The sequence below is a fragment of the Zootoca vivipara genome, chromosome 3 (genome assembly GCF_965207765.1).
Source record: "Zootoca vivipara chromosome 3, rZooViv2.hap1.1, whole genome shotgun sequence".
NCBI classification, from domain to species: Eukaryota; Metazoa; Chordata; class Lepidosauria; order Squamata; family Lacertidae; genus Zootoca; species Zootoca vivipara.
Window position 1 is genome coordinate 53,336,184 of NC_142586.1, and position 22,587 is coordinate 53,358,770.

At 42.1% G+C, this 22,587-nt stretch overlaps 1 protein-coding gene across 50 annotated transcripts in view; it reads right to left on the reverse strand.

The window, feature by feature from the left end:
- Positions 1–22,587, reverse strand: part of TRDN (triadin) — a 165,881-nt gene that overhangs the window by 47,362 nt on the left and 95,932 nt on the right. For 46 of the 50 annotated variants that reach the window (XR_015948960.1, XR_015948959.1, XR_004692212.3 and 43 more), the window contains 3 exons: positions 21,870–21,932; positions 21,689–21,751; positions 19,159–19,221 (listed from right to left, as the gene is read on the reverse strand). Coding sequence is in view for 47 of the 50 variants with exons in the window: in XM_088666093.1 (XP_088522219.1) it covers positions 19,159–19,221; positions 21,689–21,751; positions 21,870–21,932 (189 nt within the window). In the remaining 3 variants the exon portion in view is untranslated. The remainder of the gene's footprint in view (positions 1–19,158; positions 19,222–21,688; positions 21,752–21,869; positions 21,933–22,587) is intronic. The other 4 variants (XM_088666083.1, XM_088666078.1, XM_088666079.1 and 1 more) reach the window with 2 other exon arrangements.

The window sequence follows — 22,587 nt, forward strand, 5'->3', positions numbered from 1 at the left end:
AGGTACAGGTGGAGGATGGGACCCTGCAGGCTCCAAGGCATGGGAGTGACATATGAATATCAGGACAAGGGATGGAAATACTATCTACACAGTGGTAATAAAAACAGCTTGACTACTTTTTTCCAGTTGAGAACAAGCAGTTCTGGAAAAGAAATACTGTACAGGTAAACATTCTGTTTCTTCATTTTAACAAGCAAATATTTTGACAAACATGATCTATCTATAACCGTGTGTGTGTGAATATATATATATATGAAAACAGAAAAGCTCAGTCTCCTTTTGCCACTCAATTTTACCTCAGGCCTTGTTCAACATTCCTTTGAAGTAAACTTGCAGCAATACAGTAGCTGCAAATGACATCTAAACAACACACACGGTGATAAAAACTAAAGCCCCCCCCCTTGTGCCTTTCATACAACTATATCCCTAGGTGGTTTATAATAAACTGCTATGCCATGCTGCTATTTTTCAGAAAATAGACACTTGGAGCATTATTATTATTATTATTATTATTATGAATCTTGAGTGAGTGTGAATCCCAGGTTTATGTTGCCAAGCCTTCACAAAAATGTTTTGCAGAGTATGCAATTTAGGACAATGGCAGACCAGCTTAGGCCATCTAGGACAGGGATGGGAAATCTTTGACCCTTCAAATGTTGCTGGACTACAAATCACATCACCCCTGACTATTGGCAATGCTTGCTAGGGTTGGTGGGAATTGGAGTTCAACAGGATGTGGAAGGCCACAGGTAAATTTCCAACCTCTTGATCTAGGATTTCATAGAAAGGCAACTGTCCAAGTAACTATGATGAGGCTTGAGCTGAGCTGAAATGGAATGGTGTTCATTCCATTTCATTTCAGCTCAGCTCAGGGGTGTAGCAAGATGGGAGCGGGGGGAGCGGGCCACTCCCAGCTCCCTGTTTTGGGGGGCAGCGCGAGTGCCGGCGCAGGCACCCTGCTGTGTAGTGCGCACGCGCAGCGCTGCTACGTAGCGATGCATGCATCGCACATACACGCTACATAGCGATGCCCCGCCCCCCAGGGGTGCGTCATTTTTGCTGCTCCGGGTTCCCGAGCGGCTTCCGACGGCACTGGTTCAGCTATCACTATAATGTTTCATTTGTTTAGTAAATGGCCATGGCCATGTCTCTCCTTCATTATGCAAACTTGAGCCAAAGTGTTGACAGATAAACTAAATTGTTCAATATCTTTCTAGAAGATGAGCAAAAACAGGGAAATGTCTTTCTTCTTCCTTCCCCTGGTTGGAAGTTTGTATCAAGGGGTGTTTGCAAGAGGTTAATAGTCTTGGCAGTCCACAAAATGCGTCTGAAAGACACACAGAAGACTTGCTCTCTATATTAAGGCATTGGTGTTTCCCTTGGAAATCTGATGGGAAGCAGTATCTGTTGGTGTTCACACCAAGGACCTTCTGCCATCCAACATATATTGTAAATAAAACCTTGCATGACAGAACTTGTGTACAAAGTCCTATACAACTCGGGACGAAAGTACCTAAAAGGGCACATCCCCCCTAGTATTGACCATCTCAGGTCCTACAATCGGTAGGTGAGGGCCTGTTGATGGTGGTTCAACTGGCTGCTGCTTGGTTGCACTGGCGGTGCCTTTTTGGTGGTGGTTTCCCATTTGTAGAATGCCCACCCTGGTAAGGTTCATTTGTCTCTGTCATTAATGTTAAAGAGGAAGTTAATAACATTTCTGTTTGTGCAGGCATTTGGTAGCTGGAAGAGACATTCCTGACCACACCCCCTTAGGCCTTATATTTTGCGGGGTGGGAACATTCCAGCTGCGAGTGGGACTGAAGTCAGTTGTGGGCTTGGCCAGAGCTGAAACTGAACAGTGTGCACCCGGCTTTCTCTCCGTTTCTGTCTCTCTCACTCCTTTTTTTTCTCTCTTGCCCTGCTCCTGCTTAATAAATAAATAAATCTCCTGGCCATTCACATGAAATCAGGCCGAGGGCTGTATGTGCCCCTGGGGCCACAAGTCACCCACTGTGCTGTAGAGGCTCAGGTGCTCTAATGGACCGGGAACATAAGTGGAGCCTGCTGGATCAGGCCAATTGCCCATCTAGTCCAGCATCCTTTACTCACAGTGGCCAATGAGATGCCTGTGGGAAACCCACAAGCATGGTCTGAGCACAACAGCACTGCCCTCTTTTGTGCTTTCCAGCAACTGGTATTCAGAAGCCTACTGCCAGAATACCAGACACGCTAGAAATAAAGAGGCGCCATACAAGATATTTCACTAGGGAAAGAAAGATCATTTTCCCCTTATATTTCGAATCCATACAGTGAAATCTTGCGCATACTTACTGAGAAGTCCCATTTTGTCCAGTAGAACTTACTCCATTGGAAGTGTGCTTAGGATTGTGGCCTTACTGCTATTACTGACTTGCTGCAAAAATAAATTACTAATGAAATGACTGAAGTCTTTCCGACTTTCTGCTCACTGTCTACAAACCGATCAGTGGTTCCACTTACATGGTTATATAAATCTAGCATAACCACTTCCAAGTGCTTCCAAGAAACTAGATAGGCAGAAGGTTTCTAGATACAGTATGTCGGCTGTATGTGTGAAATCATTTCCTGCACATTTGACACATTAATGGGGGCTTTTAAACCAATACATCATGCATGGATGGTACTTAATGTTCCATTTGCTGCCCCGAGCAAAGTGTCCAAATGTGTTAAAATAAAAGAAGAAGCAGGTGGTATACGTTGTCTGAAAAATAGCTTAGCATCTGAACATTTTAGTCAATGAGAGACCATTCTTCATATAGACCAGTCTTAAATAGCAGATTTGCCTGACTTTATATATTTGTTGCTGAGCAGTGTATTTTATTTCTCTCCTGTGATCTAAAAACTAGATATCTATCTGGCCAAAGCCAATAATGAACTAAAATTAAATCAAAGCCATTACATTTCCAAAGCAACTGTTATCAACTATACAGCAAAACTCTACATCCATGTCTGAGTGTATTTGAAAAGCCTGATAAGAAGAACTTATTTATATTTGAGATTATGTTGTTGGGGCAAAATCAAGGCTATCAAACATACATTTAGGGTTATTGTGGTGGTGGTTGGTTGGGAAGAGGCATGGTTAGAGTTATGTTGTTTTCAACTGGATTTTAATTGAATATTTTGCAGGCAAATTCAATCTAAAACTGTTTGTTTGGAGCTCTAAAAATGCAGTAAGCTATACATATTAACATATAAATACAAGTGTATATTTTCAATGCCACTGCAGTGATTTGCTGCAATTCACAAGCACTCCTGTATACTTAAGCTATCCTATTCCCTGTAATGGAAGATGTAGCACTGGAAACTGCCCTGCAGTTACTGGGAAACCCCACTTGTAGAGAAGCTCCAGAAGTACACACGATGGACCATAAGAAAGGATTTTGATCTAAGCATTTGTTTTCCAGTTACTGTAGATGCAGACTGACTGGATAAATTGTGGTGGATAAGCTGCTATTGTCCTGCCTTTGTTTGAGGAGAATAGTGGCTTCCTAAGAACTTTCAGCACCCTTAACAAATAACAGTTTCCAGGAATCTTTGGGGGAAGTCATGGCTGTTTAAATTGGTATAATACCACTCTAAATATACTGTGCAGATGGGGCCTCTGTATTCATTTACAGAACCTCCATTTTTAATCAACAGTAAGGATACTCAACACATCATGGCTACATAAAAATGACTGCCTAGAACATTAGAAAAAAAATAAGATTAGAGATACTTTTTAAAATTGTAGCGGGTTACTTTGATTTTTGCCTTGTTAATTTTTGTATTAATTTTATATGTGTAAATTAATAAAACATAGCAACATCCAGAAAGCTATTGCATATGACTCAAAGCAAGATGAGCAAATAGAGAGCCATTTCATTCAAATATTTTATGAAAGAAACTATCTGTTATGTGACATTGACCTGTGTTTCGGTTTTGCAGTGTTTACTGCTGCTTAGATTAGAAAATCTTTAACTAAAAAGGAATGGGTATTACTTCCCATTCCTCCAACAGTTACACAAATGGATCCTTGTATATTAGTGTTGCATGTAGAACTATTCAGTGCTGAGCTGGACAAGTGTATTGGCAAGGCAGGGACGACAATGGCTCACGGCTCTGAAATGGCATGGAGAATGAGATGCTAATGTTCAATAGCAAGATGAAGGTCTACCAGGCTGGTGTGTTGAGCACACTGCTTTATGGAAGTGACTTGTGGGCAACTTACAAGAGTCAGGAGTGACACCTCAACTTCTTTTCACACATGCTGTGCCAGGAAGATTTTAGGCAGGGCAGTTTTTCTAATAAAGATGTGCTCTCCCAAGCCCACATTCCCAGGATGTTCATACTCCTGTCTTAGCAATGTCTCTGCTGGCTTGGTCATGTCCACGATGTCCAAGATTCCCAAGAATGTGCTCTACAGGGAGCTGGCTTCAGGCACCAGGCCCATAGGCAGACCAACTTTGCATTAAATGGGCTCTCCAATCATGGAGAGCACGAGTTGCGGAAGGGTTAACAAGACATCCCCTGGGTTGTTGGGCAGATTAGGTTGGTTGGTGGAGGGGGTATGGAAAGGCTGGGCCTACCCCTCAAAAATTGCTGCTGCTTATAGAGGTATTCCGTTAAAGGAATCCTGGGGCTCAACGGGCTCTCGTCTGTACCCCTGCAAGGGGCTAAGGCCTTACAAGAGCAAGAGCCTCAGGGAGCATTTCGGGGAGGGGAGAGTGCCTGACTCACAGCTACATCCTCTCCCTCGGGGTGTTTACCTACAGACTTCCCTAGATGGCTAGCGGAAGTCAGTGCGGATCTGTCCCAGGGCGGGGGACAGATGGATTAACCAATGCCTTAGCAACCACTCACATTTGGTTGTATTTAAATAAATTGTTGCCAAATTAATGCCCAAAACCTTAAACTTAAATTGCTGTGAGTTGTTTAAGTTATTGGGAGGGGTGTGTCTTGTGACCTCGACACACAACAGAGATGTCTGCAAACATGACACAAAGGCTGGCAACATCAAGCCTGCCCTGTGGGAATATCTTGCAGATGACCGCAGTGCCTGGAGACAGACAGCTTGTGTATTAAGGATGCAATGTATAGCAGAGATCAGAGGAGGAAGGAGAGCAGAGAGAAGAAACACCATGGTGCATCTGCTGCAGCATAACTGGATACCTTCATCTGCCCCAGCTGCAACAAAGCATATCTCCCCCATATCGGTCTTTACAGCCACAGCAGGCACTGCAACCTTCCAACAGTATGATCTCACCCCCAGAGGTGCGATCCTCCATTGTCTCCCGAGACAGACGGATGCCAACAATAACAGTCTATTTGATATTTGCCACTATTGCTTTGTAAGTTGAAACTACCGTCTCCTACCAAGTCATGCACTTGCTTAACAGTTCAAAGCAAGCACTGGGTTGCTTTATCACCACACAAGCTGAATGTAAGACCTTGCCCCAAGTAACAAAAGGATATAAAGAAGCCACTTGCTCAGGCAAAGTCTCATTAAAGTCAACAGGAGTACATCTGCTGAGGGTCTTCTCTTACATCTGTAAAATTTCAAAACTAATTGAAGGTTTGAGTTTCCAACAGGAAAAAAGGATCTGTCGGATATTCTTTTGATGTAAAAGGGAACAAATACCTGCTGATGTTTTTTATATTTGCAGTGGGCATGATTGCTTTCTGCTAGGACATTGCAGCAGAATCATCAAGAATTTTGTTAAAAGTGTAGTGCAGCCTTTACTGTGCCCATTAGCCATCACAGAAGAAGAATATGCAATAATTATGGTTTCCAGTATATTATATCCCAAGCTATCTCATTAAACCCACAAACATGCTTTGATCGGGGGGGGGGGGGCACATTATGAAAGATGTTCATTCTATGCCACAAGACTAGCTCTTCAGATCCTGCCTATCACATCTTTCTTGATTGTGTGCATCTCTATGCACAAATGGAGGGGAGGGGAGTTCAATGCTAAAATCACTGTTTGTTCATTAGCAACTATTTAACTCAATTTTCGAGTATACTGTCAGATTGTACACAATAATTTGCCAAAATGTGTATTGTATGTGTACTTCAGAACTTTCACACAAGAGCAAGTATGACTAATATGGTTTCTACTGGCCCATTTTAGCAAGGGGTGCCATACATAATTAGAAGTGCACTCTCTTAAGTGCCCAACCACATGTATTTATCGCAATTATTTTCAGGAACACCTGCACATACCGCTAAGCCAATCATTATACAACACTTCATAGAGCTTAATAGCTCCAAGTCATTGAAAAGAAAAAACGGAGGATGGCACTGCATGAAAAGGAGGAGAACTACAATTCCAGCTGCCTAAAACTGGACACACATTGAAATACTCACATAATTAAGGATGCAATGGAATACCTTCCATTTATCTCTAACAACTTGTGTTGTTTCAATTGATCTCTCAGAGATGAGACATTATCAAATTCAGCAGTACATGGCTTAACATGCAAGAGCTTCAAAGGGACAAATTTCACATAGGAAAAAATGGCGGAATTGTGGTTTGAACCACAAATTCTGCACCTGAGATTTGGATTCTTGAAGGTACACATGATCAGTTTTTAAGACCTCTCTAGTCCTTTTCAGACACAGAAAAGCATATGTGGGGGAGCAAACTGGATAGGGATATGCCCATCCTACTATCCAGTTTGAGCCCATGTATGGCTGAATAGAGCTTCTGGAAAATTCAAATGTACAGGGACACAGATCTGAGCTATACAGTTCAAAAGGATTGTGTGATTCATCTCTTGCTGAGCAGTACGGATTCAGGCTGCTGAGGACTGACTTACATGCTTGAAAGTTCCATCAGCACTTGCATGCTAACTTGAGGTCTGAAGTGGTACAGTCCAGCAGGATTTGCCAGAGTCTGGGGATAGAATGGTTAACTCTTTGTAGTCCTTGATAAGATTTGGTAGTTTTGTCCTAAAAATTATGTGGGTCATCACTGGGGTTTTTTTGGTTATCACCTTGGTACCAAGGAGCAAGAGCTAGGCAATGCCAGAAAACATCAGATGAGGAAAGCTTTGCGGGTGGAGGGGAAGAAGTGTGAATGAATGGAGATGAATCAGTCAGCAGTCCACAAGTTAATACTCAAAAGGTAAGAGCATCAGTAAACCCAGATAGCCAAAATAAAAATTATGCTTTCTGTTGTTATTTGTTATCTCAAAACTTCAAATACCGCAAAGGCCTTAACCCAGTCTCCATTTCATGCTGAGCACTATAAGATATCCCTAATAATCAACTGAACTCCTTGATCTCCCTTCCTCAAAAACCACTTGCTTTGGATTATAGTGATATTTAATAGGAAGAAAGCAATAACATAGGCAAATAGAAAAGCCCAAAAGAGAGTAATGGATATTTAGCCACAAGGGGTCACCAACATTTCTTTTGTGAACAAAATCAAATCTATTAACATAGCGAAAGTTACATGAGACTTTAAAGAGGTCCTTTCTCCTCCAAACATCAAGAAGTTTAAAAATTGTCACAGGACTTTTTTTAATGCGTCTATAAAGCAGAGTAACAAAGGCCAACTTGCGGGAGAATGGCTTGGCCTTTTCTCCTCATTTCCCATGTATCGGTGCCCTTTTGAAAGCTGCAGAGATTGGCATTTCAACATCACAGTATTGATGACAATATGACTGCTGTCATGCTATGCAAAAAGGCAGCAGGGAATGCAAACACAGGCCTGTCTCTGAAGCCTGTTTCTTCTGTGCTCAGATGGCAATACGGCTGATCCAGGTATAGCCAATGATAGCCATGTATCTCCAGGTCGTAGGACTTGTTAGGCCTGAGCTAAATAAACTGTTCATCACGTGATAAAGCCATCCTTGGACCACACCACTTCAGACTACAGCTCATGTTAGTGAATGCACCCTAGTTGTGGTTATAATTGGGGGTTTTTTGTTTGTTTTTTAGAGTTTTAAAGTTCAACACAGGAGCTTTAAACCAGTCCCAGAACAAACTGTTATCCATTTGTTTTGGTATTCTCTTCTTGTAATATGACCAGAAAGCACTCAAGAAGATAGAAGGGATATTTGAGCTCATGTAGTCCAATCCCATGTTCACAACAGGATTTATAATGCAGGTTGCAACTACTGCATCCCTGACAGATGGCTGTCTAGAGCAGGCATCCCCAAACTGTGGCCCTCCAGATGTTTTGGCCTACAACACCCACGATCCCTAGCTAACAGGACCAGTGGTTGGGGAAGATGGGAATTGTAGTCCAAAACATCTGGAGGGCCGAAGTTTGGGGATGCCTGGTCTAGAGTGACGGAAAGCCCACTATCTCCCAAGGCAGTATGTTCCGCTGTCAGACAGCTCTTATCATTAGGAAGTTTCTTTCAATATTCAGCCCAAATCTGCTTGCCTGTGATTTCCACCTATTGAATCAACAGAGGACAAGTCTACTCAATCAAAGATTCAGGATTTTGACAGTTGCTTAACACTCCAACAGCTGTGAAACAATCTGCCATCTAGACAAGCCTGTGCAACTATTATGCCATGCCCAGAGCAGTAGAAGGCTGGTCTATGTGGATTTTCAAATAGGGTTGTGCCAGATATTTGTTTTGCTGGTTATGTTTGTTTAAACGAGGCTTCCAAGTCAACAACAGAATTGTCTGGTGTTGTGATCGCTGTGTGTTTCCTCCAGACCAATTAGCACCATGTTTTTGCATTATTGAAGGTCAGAGGATTAATGTGTTTTATCTACACGAACATTTTAAAAAGCTAATTAACAATCCTCGGGTTCATTTTGTGTTGAAGAGTGAAACATTAGTTTACACTGCAGGAAATGAGAGCAAATGGAAGGAAGACTAGAATAGAGAAAATACGAATGCAAATACGTCTCCCATTTAGAGGGATTTGGTTCAGTGATGCACCATGGATGAAAGAGCCCCGTTTCTGAATTGGCAGAAATCTAAATATGTATTTGGCAATTAGAGGAACCTTTTAATGAGCCTGCAAAACAGTGACCTTTAAATACAGAAAACCAGAAGGCTGTATACGGAGAGGTTTTGAAAAGGTGTTGGCAAACCATTTTCTTTTCTTTTTTTTAAAAAAAATTTTTTTAGGTGACTGCCTGTCAAAATAGTCTTATATTTTCCAAGGAAAGATGGCTAATGTATGAAATGCAAGAATTCATAGAAGCAACCAGCATATGTGAAATTTGGCAGGGCAGATAGCAGAAGAGGAGCAAGAAAGCTGTTATAATTGACTCCTGTCTTCATGTATCTCAACCCTGGGAAAGAAATCAGTATTTTCTAACTGAGCGCCATCTCTTTCCTTTCATAGATTTTCTGTCTGTAGATGCCTCTGCCTTCTCAAAGCAAGTCTGTAACAACTTATGCTTTCCTCCCCTCAGTTATATGAAAGCTCTTTCCTGCTTATTTCCCCATCTGTTCCCCCAGCAGAGTCTCTCCACTTCGCTCTTTACCTCCTTTGACCCCTATCTAGTATTCCAAGTCCAGCACACTCCTGTGTTTGTGCCCTGGAAATTCAAAACCTCCTCCATTCCTTCCATTGCACAGGCTTCGGTTACTGCTAGTTTTTGCTTTGATAATAGTGCACAATCAATATTAAAGAGAACTCCTGCCAAGGGAGGCATTAGGGTAAAAAGTCTTCACAAAGAGACACAGCATCACCTTCCTTTAGTTTTTTTTCTTTAGCACAGATGTTGAACTGAAGGAGGTCCTCCTTTCAGCAAGCTGCATTTTTATTATTTTATTATCAGGTTCTGCCTGCAAAATGCTATATGAGGGATTAAAAAAAGAAAACAACTGGGAAATCGGTAGATATTCGTGCATGCAAATGATATATCTTTCATCAGTCCCATATTCATTCATTCATTCATTCATTCATTCATTCATTCTCTTTCTCTCATCCTCCTCAGAATAAAACACAAAGGCTGCACACCTACACACACTTACTCATAAGTAAGCCTCCCTGAAATTAGTGGGTGTAACACAGAGAGAATGAACACACTATTTAAAGACTTAAGGCAATACCTATAAAAGAAACTTAAACACATGAGGAAGCCAGTGGAGATGAGTGTGCAAGATCCTAGGGATGCAGGAGAATTCCAACAAAAATGGAAAATTAAGCAGAAATCCCTGCAGTTTCCAGGTTAATCTGTGATCAGAAATGGGAATCAACTGAGCAAATACAAATGGTGTTTGTTCACATCACTGGCTTTTTGAAGTTCACAAATGATGCATACTTAATGGTGTGGTTTTTTACATTGTTTAGAAGTTTTCTTTATATTTAAATAAGTTTAAATTATGTAATGTGTGTTGCATAGCCGACAGCATGACAGAAGCATAATATTTGGCAGATTATTATTTGATGTATTATTTGACAGAAACCAAACTGCAACAGAATGGAAACAGTGCTAACAAATACAGGTTGGAATGGAAATCACTGCCTTCTAACACCCCTACTAGCTCCCTTTGTATCTAAGGAGGCTACCTGAATATTTTAGAACCCTGGAAAACTTACAAGAGCCTCCACAAATGCAATAAGCTCCCTACTTCAGACAGCCGCCCTCCACAAGTTGAAATAATAATAATAATAATAATAATAATAATAATAATAATAATAATAATTTATTTGTACCCCATCCATCTGGCTGGGTCTCCCCAGCCACTCTGGGAGACTTCCAACAAAGATTAAAATACATTAAAATGTCACACATTAAAAACTTCCCTAAACAGGGCTGCCTTCAGATGTCTTCTAAATGTCAGGTAGTTGTTTATCTCTTTGACATCTGATGGGAGGGCGTTCCACAGGGTGGGCGCCACTACTGAGAAGGCCCTCTGCCTGTTTCCCTGTAGCTTCACTTCTCGCAGTGAGGGAACTACCAAAAGGCCCTTGGCGCTGGACCTCAGTGTCCGGGCAGAACAATGGGGGTGGAGACACTCCTTCAGATATACTGGGCCGAGGCTGTTTAGGGAAACTGAAAGGCAACTGAAATGATGACAAAAGGGAGGGGAACTAGTGTGCTTCTCCCTATTGCCTTCTACTGAGACTGCCTTGATTCAATCTTATTCCCTATTCTACTTAACATCTATATGTTATTTTTGTACTTTTATAATGTAAACCACCCTGTGATCTTCAGATGAAGGGCGGTATAGGAATTTAAGTGACAATATTAATAATAAAAATAAGAGGAGGAGGAGGAGGAGGAGGAGGAGGAGGAAGAAGAAGAAGAAGAAGAAGAAGAAGAAGAAGAAGAAGAAGAAGAAGAAGAAGAAGAAGAAGAAGAAGAAGAAGAAGAAGCCACTGGTTCTGTCACTAAGGGATTTGGGGGATGAGGTATTATTACCGTAATATGTGGGCTCTAATCCATCCCCCCCCATCTGAATCAGATGTGGCAATAGAGTGTAGACAGTATAGGGCAAGGTGGGCCAATGGTCTCAGTAAGCTCAGTTTAAGGCAGCTTTCTATGTTCCTATATTCCTAACTTCTTTATATAAGTTGTGTGCAGATGACTCAATGGGGACAAATCAATGTGCATGTGTCTGAGACCAATGCCCTTGGCCTCCTCCCCAGGCTCCATAATTAGTTTTGATCTTCTCCACAGACCCCCAAATTGATTTACCAGCATGAGTTGACTGCCCCGGATGATACTGTATGTGCTAATTTAATGGGCAAAGTTTCTTTCCTTTGGCAAAATCTTTTCAACAACCCATGATGGATAAATAAAAACTGTTAAACACTAGAAATATATATATTCGGGAATATGTCCAACTTGAATTCAGCTTTATGTGCTTGGCTAACAACAACAACAACAACAACAAGTGGGTTGGCATCCGCGAAGGGGAAAAGATGGTAATTGCACCTGCCATTGCACTCACCTTGGGAGAGTATCTGGTGGTGCATGGAGAGTAAACAGTGGCATTGGTATGAGCAATTGGAGGTTTTGAGAGAGTCTGTTTTGACTACAGTACACACAATTTTGGCTTTAACCCCCATGCAAGTTGAGAGTTGATTGTATATCAGTCATTAAACAAACACACACAGTATCAGTCCCAACAATTACCTTGAATTAGCAACTGTTGTGAAAAGCCACAGGCCACGACACAATTAAGAGTGTGGACAATGGCCCAACAAATAGACAAACCTTATTCCAACTAAGACGCTTCACCCTGGCTACTCTGTTATCCTTATATAGCCCTTCCATCTTGATTGGGTCACATCTTACCTCCTGATTACTATGTCCCCCACTCTTACTATTAGTAGTTCTTTCATCTCTGCCTGCCTTTCAAATATATTCACCAGGAGATGTCTAATTGCAGGTCTTAGTCATATAAACACAACAGAATGTTGGGATAGTGGGGTGAAGTATTGATAACCGAGAGAGAGAGAGAGAGAGAGAGAGAGAGAGAGAGAGAGAGAGAGAGAGAGAGAGAGAGAGAGAGAGAGAGAGAGAGAGAACATCTTTATACTGTATTCAAATCATTGAGAAAACAATGACCTCTAGTTTTGAACTGGTGCACAACCAAAGGGATGTAAACAAATAATTATTTAGCAGTGTTGCCCTCTAAGGGGCATGCACCAGAATAAGAGAAACACTGAAGAAGTTTTAATGAGCTTCTAAGGTGAAATTCCTGTCAGAAGCAGCGTTTATACTTCTGTGTTTGACAGATTGCGTTCCTTTGTTTTTAGCAAAATGCTGCAAATAAAAACCAACAATTTATCTAAAAGAATCCCACAAACCATCTCAGGAAATGAGACCTAGTTGCTATGACACATTAAAAAGTGCAGTTTGTACTGCATTATCTGATGGGTAAATGTGGCAATAATTATTGCTGTATCAAATCAACAAAACAGAGAGAATTTATTTAAAGTGTGACATATATGCAGCATGTGTACCCAGAAATATATTATACTACAGTTTATTAAACTATGAAAAACACAGATCTGTAGGGGTGGCTTATATTGTGTTTTGGCAGATTCTTTTGGAAAGTGAGTCATAACTGTTAGTAACAGGTTGTGAAACTAGACAGATGAATACTTTTACTTTGTATTGCATAATTCTCTTCAAGTGGAATACTGAGGGGGGGACTGCATTCTTACATAATATTGTGAAGCAGATTACAGAAACAAACTAATACACCACTTCTGCATCTAATTAACTATGAAAAGTCATGCCATTATAGGCAAGTAATCCTGAGCACATTTACTAAGGAGTAAGGCTCCATGAGGAAAGTTGTGCCTATTTCTGATTAAAGGTGTCTGGGATTTCTCTGTTGCTGCTTTCACAGAACACACAGAAGTAACTTTTGAATTTTGGGTACCTATTTAATGGTAATTTTATCCCACGACCTTCATTCAGATTTTCCTTGGTAAATTGCCAATCTGACACAGCCTCACGGGAGAACCAAGGGAATCAGCTACACTCTGTCAATTATATCGTTATAACAGCATTAGAAACTTGTGATACCAGATAGCGCTGTAGAGCAGTCAAAAATTGCCTATGAGATTTTACATTATGAGCTTTATAACGTGTTTTCCTGTAACTTTTTTTTTATACATGTCTAGATCCAGCCAAGGTCTTTCACTTTGAACAAGGCCCTATTATTCCTTTTTCAGACTTGTGCCTTTCAGAAGCACATACCGGTAGATGTGTGCATTGGTTAGATCATGTGGCTGAAACAGCTAGATAGTAGCACTTGCATTTAATATAGCTGTTTTCTGTATTCAATTCATTGACTGCCATTTGTATGAATTACAGTAAAATGTATTATCCATGTCACTTTTGTTAAGAACTCATATTATTTATGGCACCACCGTGTTTTGCTTCTTGCTGCTAGACTTACATTATTCCCAGTATAATATTTCTAGTAAGTCTCAACGAAAACATTACTATTTATTGATGTGAGAGTGCATTTAGAAAAGCAAAGCGGGTTCTCCAATCATGGAGAGCACGGGTTGCGGGAGGGTTAACAAGACATCTCCTGGGTTGCTGGGCAGGTTAGTCTAGATGGCCACATGGTGACTGGGTGCTTTTGTTGCTGGGGGGAAAGGTATGTTGCAAGTTAATTATTGACAGCCATTTTAAACTCCTGCATGCAGCTTTCTGGTTTCACTTTTGCCGCGTGCAACAGATCTCCCACCCGCCCGCCCTCTTTAAGGGTCTTCTTGCGATTGACATTGCTATGCCTGTCATGGGGTCGCCTGCTTTGGGGCAGGGGCCTGGTAGGAATTTTGTCCATTTGGCTGATTGGCTGGTGCCATTTGGTTTTTGCCTACTGCGTAGCAAATCGTCACAACTTGTAAGGTTGGCGGTTAGGCATTGGTTAAAATTAGTTCGTGGAGGGGTAAGGAATCGGCTGGGCCTACCCCTCAAAAATGCTGCTGTTGATAGAGATATTCTGTTAAAGGAATCCTGGGGCTCGACATGCTTTTGTCCGTACCCCCGCAAGGGGCTAGGGCCATGCAAGAGCCCCAGGGAGCATTCGGGGAGAGGTGAAGGGCCTGATACCCAGCTCCATCCTCTCTCAGGGGGTGTTTACCTTACTGACTTCCCTAGATGGCTAGGGATGTCAGATCTGCCCCAGGGCGGGGGACAGATGGATGGAACCAATGCCTAAGCAACCACCCACATTGGTTGTATTTAAATAAAGTTGTGGCCAAAATAATGCCAAAAACCTTAAACTTAAATTGCTGTGTGATGTGTGAATTATTTTTTTGGGGGGGGTGCCTTGGGACCCCGACACGCAACCCAAAGGGATGATTCACAACTAATTCATGCGTGGGTACAACTGTTGAAATCAAGAGACCAAGTTGTGGCCTTAGCATGGCTCCCTAGTGAGGCTGCTCCAAAGTCAACAATTTGATGAATGCAGCTTACTAAGTAAGCTTTATAGTCCCCGGCATACTTTTCAAAGATATTTTAATCATGGGGAGGGAGGATCTCTGTACCAAGTGATTTTGTATAGGCCAGACTGAAATGGTTCACTGGAAACTTTTCCAGTGAATTTGGGAGATTCGGGGATGGATAAAACATCTGGAAGAAGATGGGATTGTTTTGAAGAACCACTTCAAACTGCTGCAATTGGCAGCCAGGTAGGCTGTCATATTTTCCCAGCAGAGGCAGTTTCAGTGTAGAGCAACTGGTTCGGCCGCACTGGGCACTGTGCTGCAGGGGGTGCCATGAGACATTGCACACACCTTTGTAAATCAAGAAAATCTTTAATAAAACTACATTAAAAAACAACAATACTGTAGAACAGAGTGTGAGAGGTGGGGGGCGCCAAATGTTAGCACCTTACAGGGTGCTGCTGAAATTCGAGAGCCCAAAGTCCGCCACTGCTTCCAGAATGCTTCAGATGCAACAATGTTCTGTCATAATGTGGCATCACTGACTCAGGTATTGTTAGAGAAAATAGATGGTGACTGTCATTTTTGGACAATTGTGTAAGGTTAGGAGAGAGTTCTGTTTCTAGATTTTTAGCTGGGTAAGGGTTAAATGGCAGTAGCAATGGTTTCAGTGGCATTTCTTTTTAGTGCTAATGTATTTTAAATGTTCCAGGTAACATCTAGCTGCATGGTTTTCAAATACTACATTTTGAGAGGCCTGAGCCTTTGTTGAGTTAAAACTCCAAATAAATGGAAGAACTAACAGCTCACAGAGCTAAACTCCTTTGCATGTAAATAAATGTACTTCCCCCGCTTAATGAAACTTAAATCTGGGTAAATCATGTCTAATACTGAAGCTTATTATTGCTTAAGTGCAAACACACTGTCATTTTTATTTTAGTTTTTGCTTGTAAATCACAGCCATAGGCTTAGTAGCTATGGAGAGGCTGAGGCTGAATTTGTCACGATTTTGGACTGGTGTGAAAAAAAGAGAGCTTCAGTTCCACATAGGCAAACCAATTTTTATATATGCCTAGTAGCCATATTATTATAAATTATATTATACTATAATATCTACATATGACATTTGCATAATGTTACAAAAGCCATTTCTCAATTAAAATTTTTGCCTTCTGGAATTTAAAATGCACTTTCAATAACATCCTTCTTTGTGCAACGAGCATGAGCTTAAATCAACATATTGTAATGACTGGGAATGAATTTGTGTAGACACTCCCCAAATCTCCATAAGAGATCAGCTGCTACATGGAGGCTGACTCCAATTCTGAATAAGGAAGTTCTTAAGAATGCAAGAACTCTGCTGGTTCAGACCAGAGGCCTATTTAGGTCATCATTCTGTCACCACAGTGGCCAACCAGTTGTCTATGAGAAGTCCACAATCAGTACATGAACACACTAAAACTGTCCTGCTTGTGTTGCCCAGCAACTGCTTTTCGGAGTCATGCTTCTTCTAATACTGGAGATTAATAGTAGCTAGTGGCTGTTGATAGCCTTATTCTTCCTGAAAGTATCTGAATCTCTCTTAAAATCATCCTGAGGTAGCAGAAGGAGCAACTGATGCAATGCTGCCTGAGTTTTCATCTTAGCTTAGAACATCTACTTTGGGGGGGTTAGATCCAGTCCTGAGATGACTTTTTACACACATAAATTGAATTAGACTATGAAACCTTTGCTTTGGCAACTCACTCAAGGTAGGTAACACCAATTTACCGCCCATAAAAACCATACTAGATTAATACATCCGCTGACAAACTGACATGAAGGCTAGACACTCATTTCACTCACTTAAGACAATGGGCCACCAACCTCACTGCCTAACATCAAAATGTTATTATTTAAGGATCACGGAACCAAACAGTGTGGTGCTTATGTGATTTTAGAGTTGACTGCTGAACAGCAAAGGCAAAACTCAAAAGTAATCTTCAACAATAAAAACATTTCAATGGTTCTAAACTACAGCAGTGTCAAAACTAAGAGCAGATGTTTCGCATGCAGAACCTGGCAGGGCAGAGAAAGCCTGATGTCTAAAACCCTGGAGAGCCAACACCAGTCAGTATACTGTAATATTGTGCTAAATGGCTTTATTGAGTATTTCCGACCTCTCCTTGGGCTCAGTAATAAAATTAAAATGAAATGATACCCAGGATGGAACAAGTTAACCAAATGCAAGTATTCTGAGTATATGGGAGGGAGATATAGCCTCTGCCAGTTCCTCCCAGTGCTCCCAAGGTGATCAGCACAGTTGAGACTGGCAGTGCACAGATCGTACTCACCAGCCCCGGCTGCTGGATTCAGAGATCCAGCTATGGGCATTATGCACAGCACCCTTTTATGAATGAAGCTACTATGCCACAAGAAGATACACAGGCAAAAGCTTGCATCCATATGAAATGTTGTTGCTAGATGTTTGCAGATGTCCTTGTAGCTAAAAAAGTTTAACATGTTTAAAGCAGCATGAATCTGTGAGCAGGTAAAGGTGAGCAAAGGGAGCGGGTAGGGCTGTGGTCTAAACCATTGAGCCTCTTGGGCTTGCTGATTGGAAGATCAGCAGCTCGAATCTGCATGATGGGGTGAACTCCCTTTGCTCTGTACCAGCTTCTGTCAACCTAGCAGTTTGAAAGCACGCCAGTGCAACTTCAGGGGTCAGCAAACTTTTTCAGCAGGGGGACTTTGTGGGGGGCCGGACTATATATTTTTTTGGGGGGGGGGGAATGATGCAAGAGCACCACGAGCCCCGGTGGCTGCTTACCTTCCAGACCTGAAGCACATGCATGGCTTGTTAGCCCTCCTGGGATATTTTTTTTTCCATTTGTAAAGATCGCCATATCCCTATAAAGTTGTCTTGCTTTATGAGTATTTCAGAGTTTTTATGATGTAGGTTTGTACAAGTTCTTTTCCTGAAAGTGTCTTAAGACACGCCCAGAAATAACTGGTGAGATCTAGCCCTTTAAGAATTGAGTACCACTCAGTATAAAAGCCAGTGATTAGGAACACCTTCCAGCAGTCCTAGCAATAGCTTTGTAATAACGAGACTATGGGAGCTTACATAGCCGTCTGCTGAATCTTTTTCATAAGCTATGATATCTTGGCTTTGAATTTTCTCATAAGTTTTTTAACCTTTGGGTTTAAGCAAAATTAGACTCTTTATTCTGGGTAATTTACCCCTGACTGTCTGGGAGTTTTCAGTTCTTCTTTGAGTTTATGAATCCTCCCCTTATCTTGAATATAAGAGACCTTGAGTCTTTATAACTTATTTTTTTCCCTTCCCTTCCTCCTTTAGGCAGGGCAGGGAGAAGCCAGGAGGAGGGAGGGAGGGAGGAGGCGCTGCTGCCGCCGCAGGAAGGTAAACAGCATTTCTGTGTGCTCTGGCTTACGTCATGGTGTCCCGTTGTGCCAGAAGCAGTTTAGTTATGCTGGCCACATGACCCAGAAAGCTGTCTCTGAACAAACACTGGCACCCTCAGCCTGAAGCAAGATGAGCGCATAGCTGTCAACCCTCCTTTTTTTGCGGGGAACTCCCTTATTCCAAGCCACAGCTGTCAACCTTCCCTTTTTTTTTTTTGCTGGAAATTCCCTTATTCCAGCGCTGTTTCCCGCTGCTTTCCTGGATTGTTAGATATACCGTAGACTGTCCCCGGGACAGGTGAGACTGCTGATCCCTTATTTTCAAATCAAAAAGTTGACAGCTATGGATGAGCGCCACACCCCAAAGTCACCTTTGACTGGACTTAACTGCCCAGGGTCCTTTACCTTTTAAATCTGTGAGCACAAACATTCACATCTATTTCCTTCTGTTCATTAGGTAAGTAAATATGTTGGTTGGTATTGTGCTTATAGTTATTCTTGGCTTTTATGCTCATTATTTCATCTAAAGAACTGTCACTCTCCTAATAGAAATCTTCAACTGACACCCATAAGTTATTTTGTTTTACTGATTGCAAGCCTAAGCAGACCTGCTCCGTAGATGAAGAGTGTGCAGCAATTTTAAAATATTTAATACTATAAAAGAAAATAAAGAACATATTAAAATTCAGTTTTAGCCATAAAGCAAAAAACTAGATAAAAGTGAGAAGCATTTCTCTCAAAAACACTGAATTCATAACATTTAAAAAATCAGAATTTAATGAGCTTGTAATTTACATACCCACCTAATTTAAACTTTTAATGTCTAAAAATGTACACATATAATAATGGGATTTTAGAGAAGAGAGTGACAGATTGATATTTCTTACCTGCTTTTTTAACTTCGGGGACAGCTGTCTTCTCATGAGCTTTCTTTCTTTCCTCTTTTTTTACTAAAAAATAATTAAAAGGAAGCCATTTTATATGCTAGAAATATGAATCACACACTTCAATGTGCATTCAACCAAGCACAAGGAAGAAAATGTGACATTCTCTGATCTAAATAGCTTCTCTCCAACTATTTCAGTTTCCTAGTCATAGGCTCCCAATCCAGATCCCTCTGGGTCAAACTAGGGCCCTATCTGCACTATATATTTAAAGCAGTATCATACCACTTTAAATAGTCATCGCTTCTGCCAAAGAATCCCAGGAACTGTAGTTTGTTATGGGTGCCCAGGGTTGTTATGATCAGGAGACCCTTCTCCCCTAAGAGCCTCAGTTCTCAGATTCCCCTGGAAAAGGGGGGGGGGTGTCAATTTTTAAACTACTCTGTAAAATTGTAGCTCTGTAAGGGGAATAAGGGTCTCCAAACAACTCTCACCACCCTTAACATACTATAGTTCCCATAATTCTTTGGGGAAGCCATGACTTGTGTGGCACTGCTCTAACTGCAGAGTGCTACATGGGGCCTAGATATCACGGCACTTGGGGCAGGAGGTGAGCAAACTGGGGAGGCTCTGAAAACAATGCCTTGGTCCTTGGAGGGGCTTATACCCTTTATTCATTTTGGGTGGACCAGAGAATTAAAGTTCTGTCTTAGGTCCCTCTCCATTCACTCTCTTTCCCACCCTCCCAGTCCGTTTCTGATTGACAGGGAGGGGGGCAAAGAGGCGGTCACCATTATGGGTTAGATGTGCAGCACATTTTTCAATCCACCCCCCCAATACAGGCACAAAGGGCTTCAAACACAATCAGAAACCCAGGCTTGTGCCTTGCTGATGGGAGTACAATGGTACCTCGGGTTACAGATGCTTCAGGTTAAAGACTCCGCTAACCCAGAAATAGTACCTAGGGTTAAGAACTTTGCTTCAGGATGAGAACAGAAATCACGCGGTGCAGTGGCAGTGGGAGGCCCCATTAGCTAAAGTGGTACCTCAGGTTAAGAACAGTTTCAGGCTAAGAACGAACCTCCAGAACAAATTCAGTTCTTAACCCAACACACCACTGTATATTCAATATATTGGGTGGGTACATTAAGCATTGAGAGGATTCATCTACGCTCATCCAGGCTGCCCTTTTCGCTCTAAAAAAAAATCTGATTTCTATCCCCTGCTTTATATATGATTGGGCAGACCCAGGTTTAAATAAATTATTCTGCTGCCATCTTGCCTAGTTTGACCTCAAGTGTGCTTCAGCACACACATGAAGAAGGTGGGCATCCCTCATGGCAATCCCTCATCCTTATTTCATGACAATGAAATTAAGAGGACACTTTATTAATTTGGAATATCGGAATGATAAAATGGAGGGTACAAAGGTGTACAAAGCAAGGTAGATGTACAGTACCTTCCCAGGCAAAACTACACAATTAGGTCAGCAATATACCCAAATTGCTTCCACATGCTTCATTATTTATGGGTGAAATTCAGCTGTGTCGATCTGTCAGCAGAATCAACACCATAGCTGCCAAGTATCCCGTTTCCGCTGGGAAAACCCCCTTTTTCCTACCGTTTCCCGGCGGTCTCCCGTTTAGTTTTTAATCCCGATATTCTCCCTTAAATCGGCTTCTGTCGGCGGCCATTTTTCTGGTGCCGCTTTGCCCTTCTATGGGCACCAGAAAATAGTGGCGCCGGCGCCGGAAGTCGCTTCTGCGCATGACTGGAAACGTGTAAAAGCGACTTCCGGTGGCGCTTTGCCCTTCTATGGGCATCAGAAAATGGCGGCGCCGGAAGTCGCTTTTACGTGTTTCCGGTCATGCGCGGAAGCGACTTCCGGCGCCGGCGCCGCCATTTTCTGGTGCCCATAGAAGGGCAAAGCGCCACCGGAAGTTGCGTTCACGCAACCTTCGGTGTCGCGCACTGCCGATCCCGGATCTTTCCGTCCAGGACTTGGCAGGTATGATCAACACCCCTGTCAGAGCAGATTCCCTCCCCACTGTACACCCCCAAAATCTGCCCCAGAGGGCTAGAGGGAGCTATGGAGAAGATTTGGGGCATGGGGCTAGGTGTGGCAAATGCAATGGGATGCTGTCACAAAGCTGCCCTCCCAACACTGGAATTGCTGTCATTTACCTGGATGGTGCAGGAGCAGGTCTGTGGTGAGGTCAGCATTGCACCTGTACATCGATAGGAGCACTGGATTGCCTCTGCTAGTCCACCCAAAAAGACCTACCAGTAACTAACCTCACCACCACACCACCTACCCTATTCAGGTAACTGGCAGCAATGCTGGGGTCAACAAGGTAGCTCCATTGCACCACACCTACATGGGGGGGTGCAGGGGGAGGAGAGGAAGGGGCTAAAGTGACTGCTTGGCTGTTTGAATCCATCCAACGAGGCAAGTACCCATCATACAAATTCAGTTCAGTAATGATCTATTCAGTAATGATCTAGCAGTGTCATACTTGTGCAGATTGCTTACCTTTCTTTTTAATTTCAGGAATAACTTTCTTTTCATGTGTTACCTTTTTCTTTTCTTCCACTTCTAAAACATGAATCAAAAGATGACGATTTGGCTTTGCATCTTATGGAATTACAGTAGGCAGAGTTCTTTGAACATCAGGTCAATTAATTGCCACATCTTAAAACCAGAAACACCCTACCTTTTGTTTTAATTTCAGGAATAGCTTTCTTCTGTTGAACCACTTTTTTCGCCTTTTCTTCTTCTAAGGAATAAATCCAAAAGGCATTGTTTCGCTGTGTGCATTTCTCACTTAAAATGTATAGAACTTTTATTTTGAGGATCAATTTCTACACTTGAGGAAAAATAAGAACTTAACAGGACCCAAACATAGCTGCCAAGTTATCCCTTTTTTAAGGGATTTTCCCTTATGCTGAATAGGCTTCCTCGCGAGAAAAGGGAAAACTTGGCAGCTATGGACCCAAACCCAGAAAAAATGCAAAAGGTAGAAAATGTTGCCTGGCTAAGTTGATAGCACATATCAACACATGGGGCAGGATTCAACTAGGTTGTTGCATATGTGGAATGAGGTCTGCTTGTGCCATGGAACTTTCCCCCATTCTATTTCCCGTGTCCCCTGAATCTGCTCTGAAGGGTTGGGGGGAACTCCAGAACAGGCTTAGGGAGCTTTTGTGGGGCCTACAAAGGTGGAAAGGGTGGGAAAGTCTTGTGCAGTCTTGTGCAGACTTTTCTTTGTCTTCTCTCTCTCTCTCTCTCTCTCTCTCTCTCTCTCTCTCTCTCTCTCTCTCTGCCGTGTGCCAACTCAAATGAGCAAGAATATGCACATAAGGTTTTTGCAGGGTTTTTGCCTATATGTGCAATACAGTGCCAACCAACATAGAAATACCAACCCAGCAAAA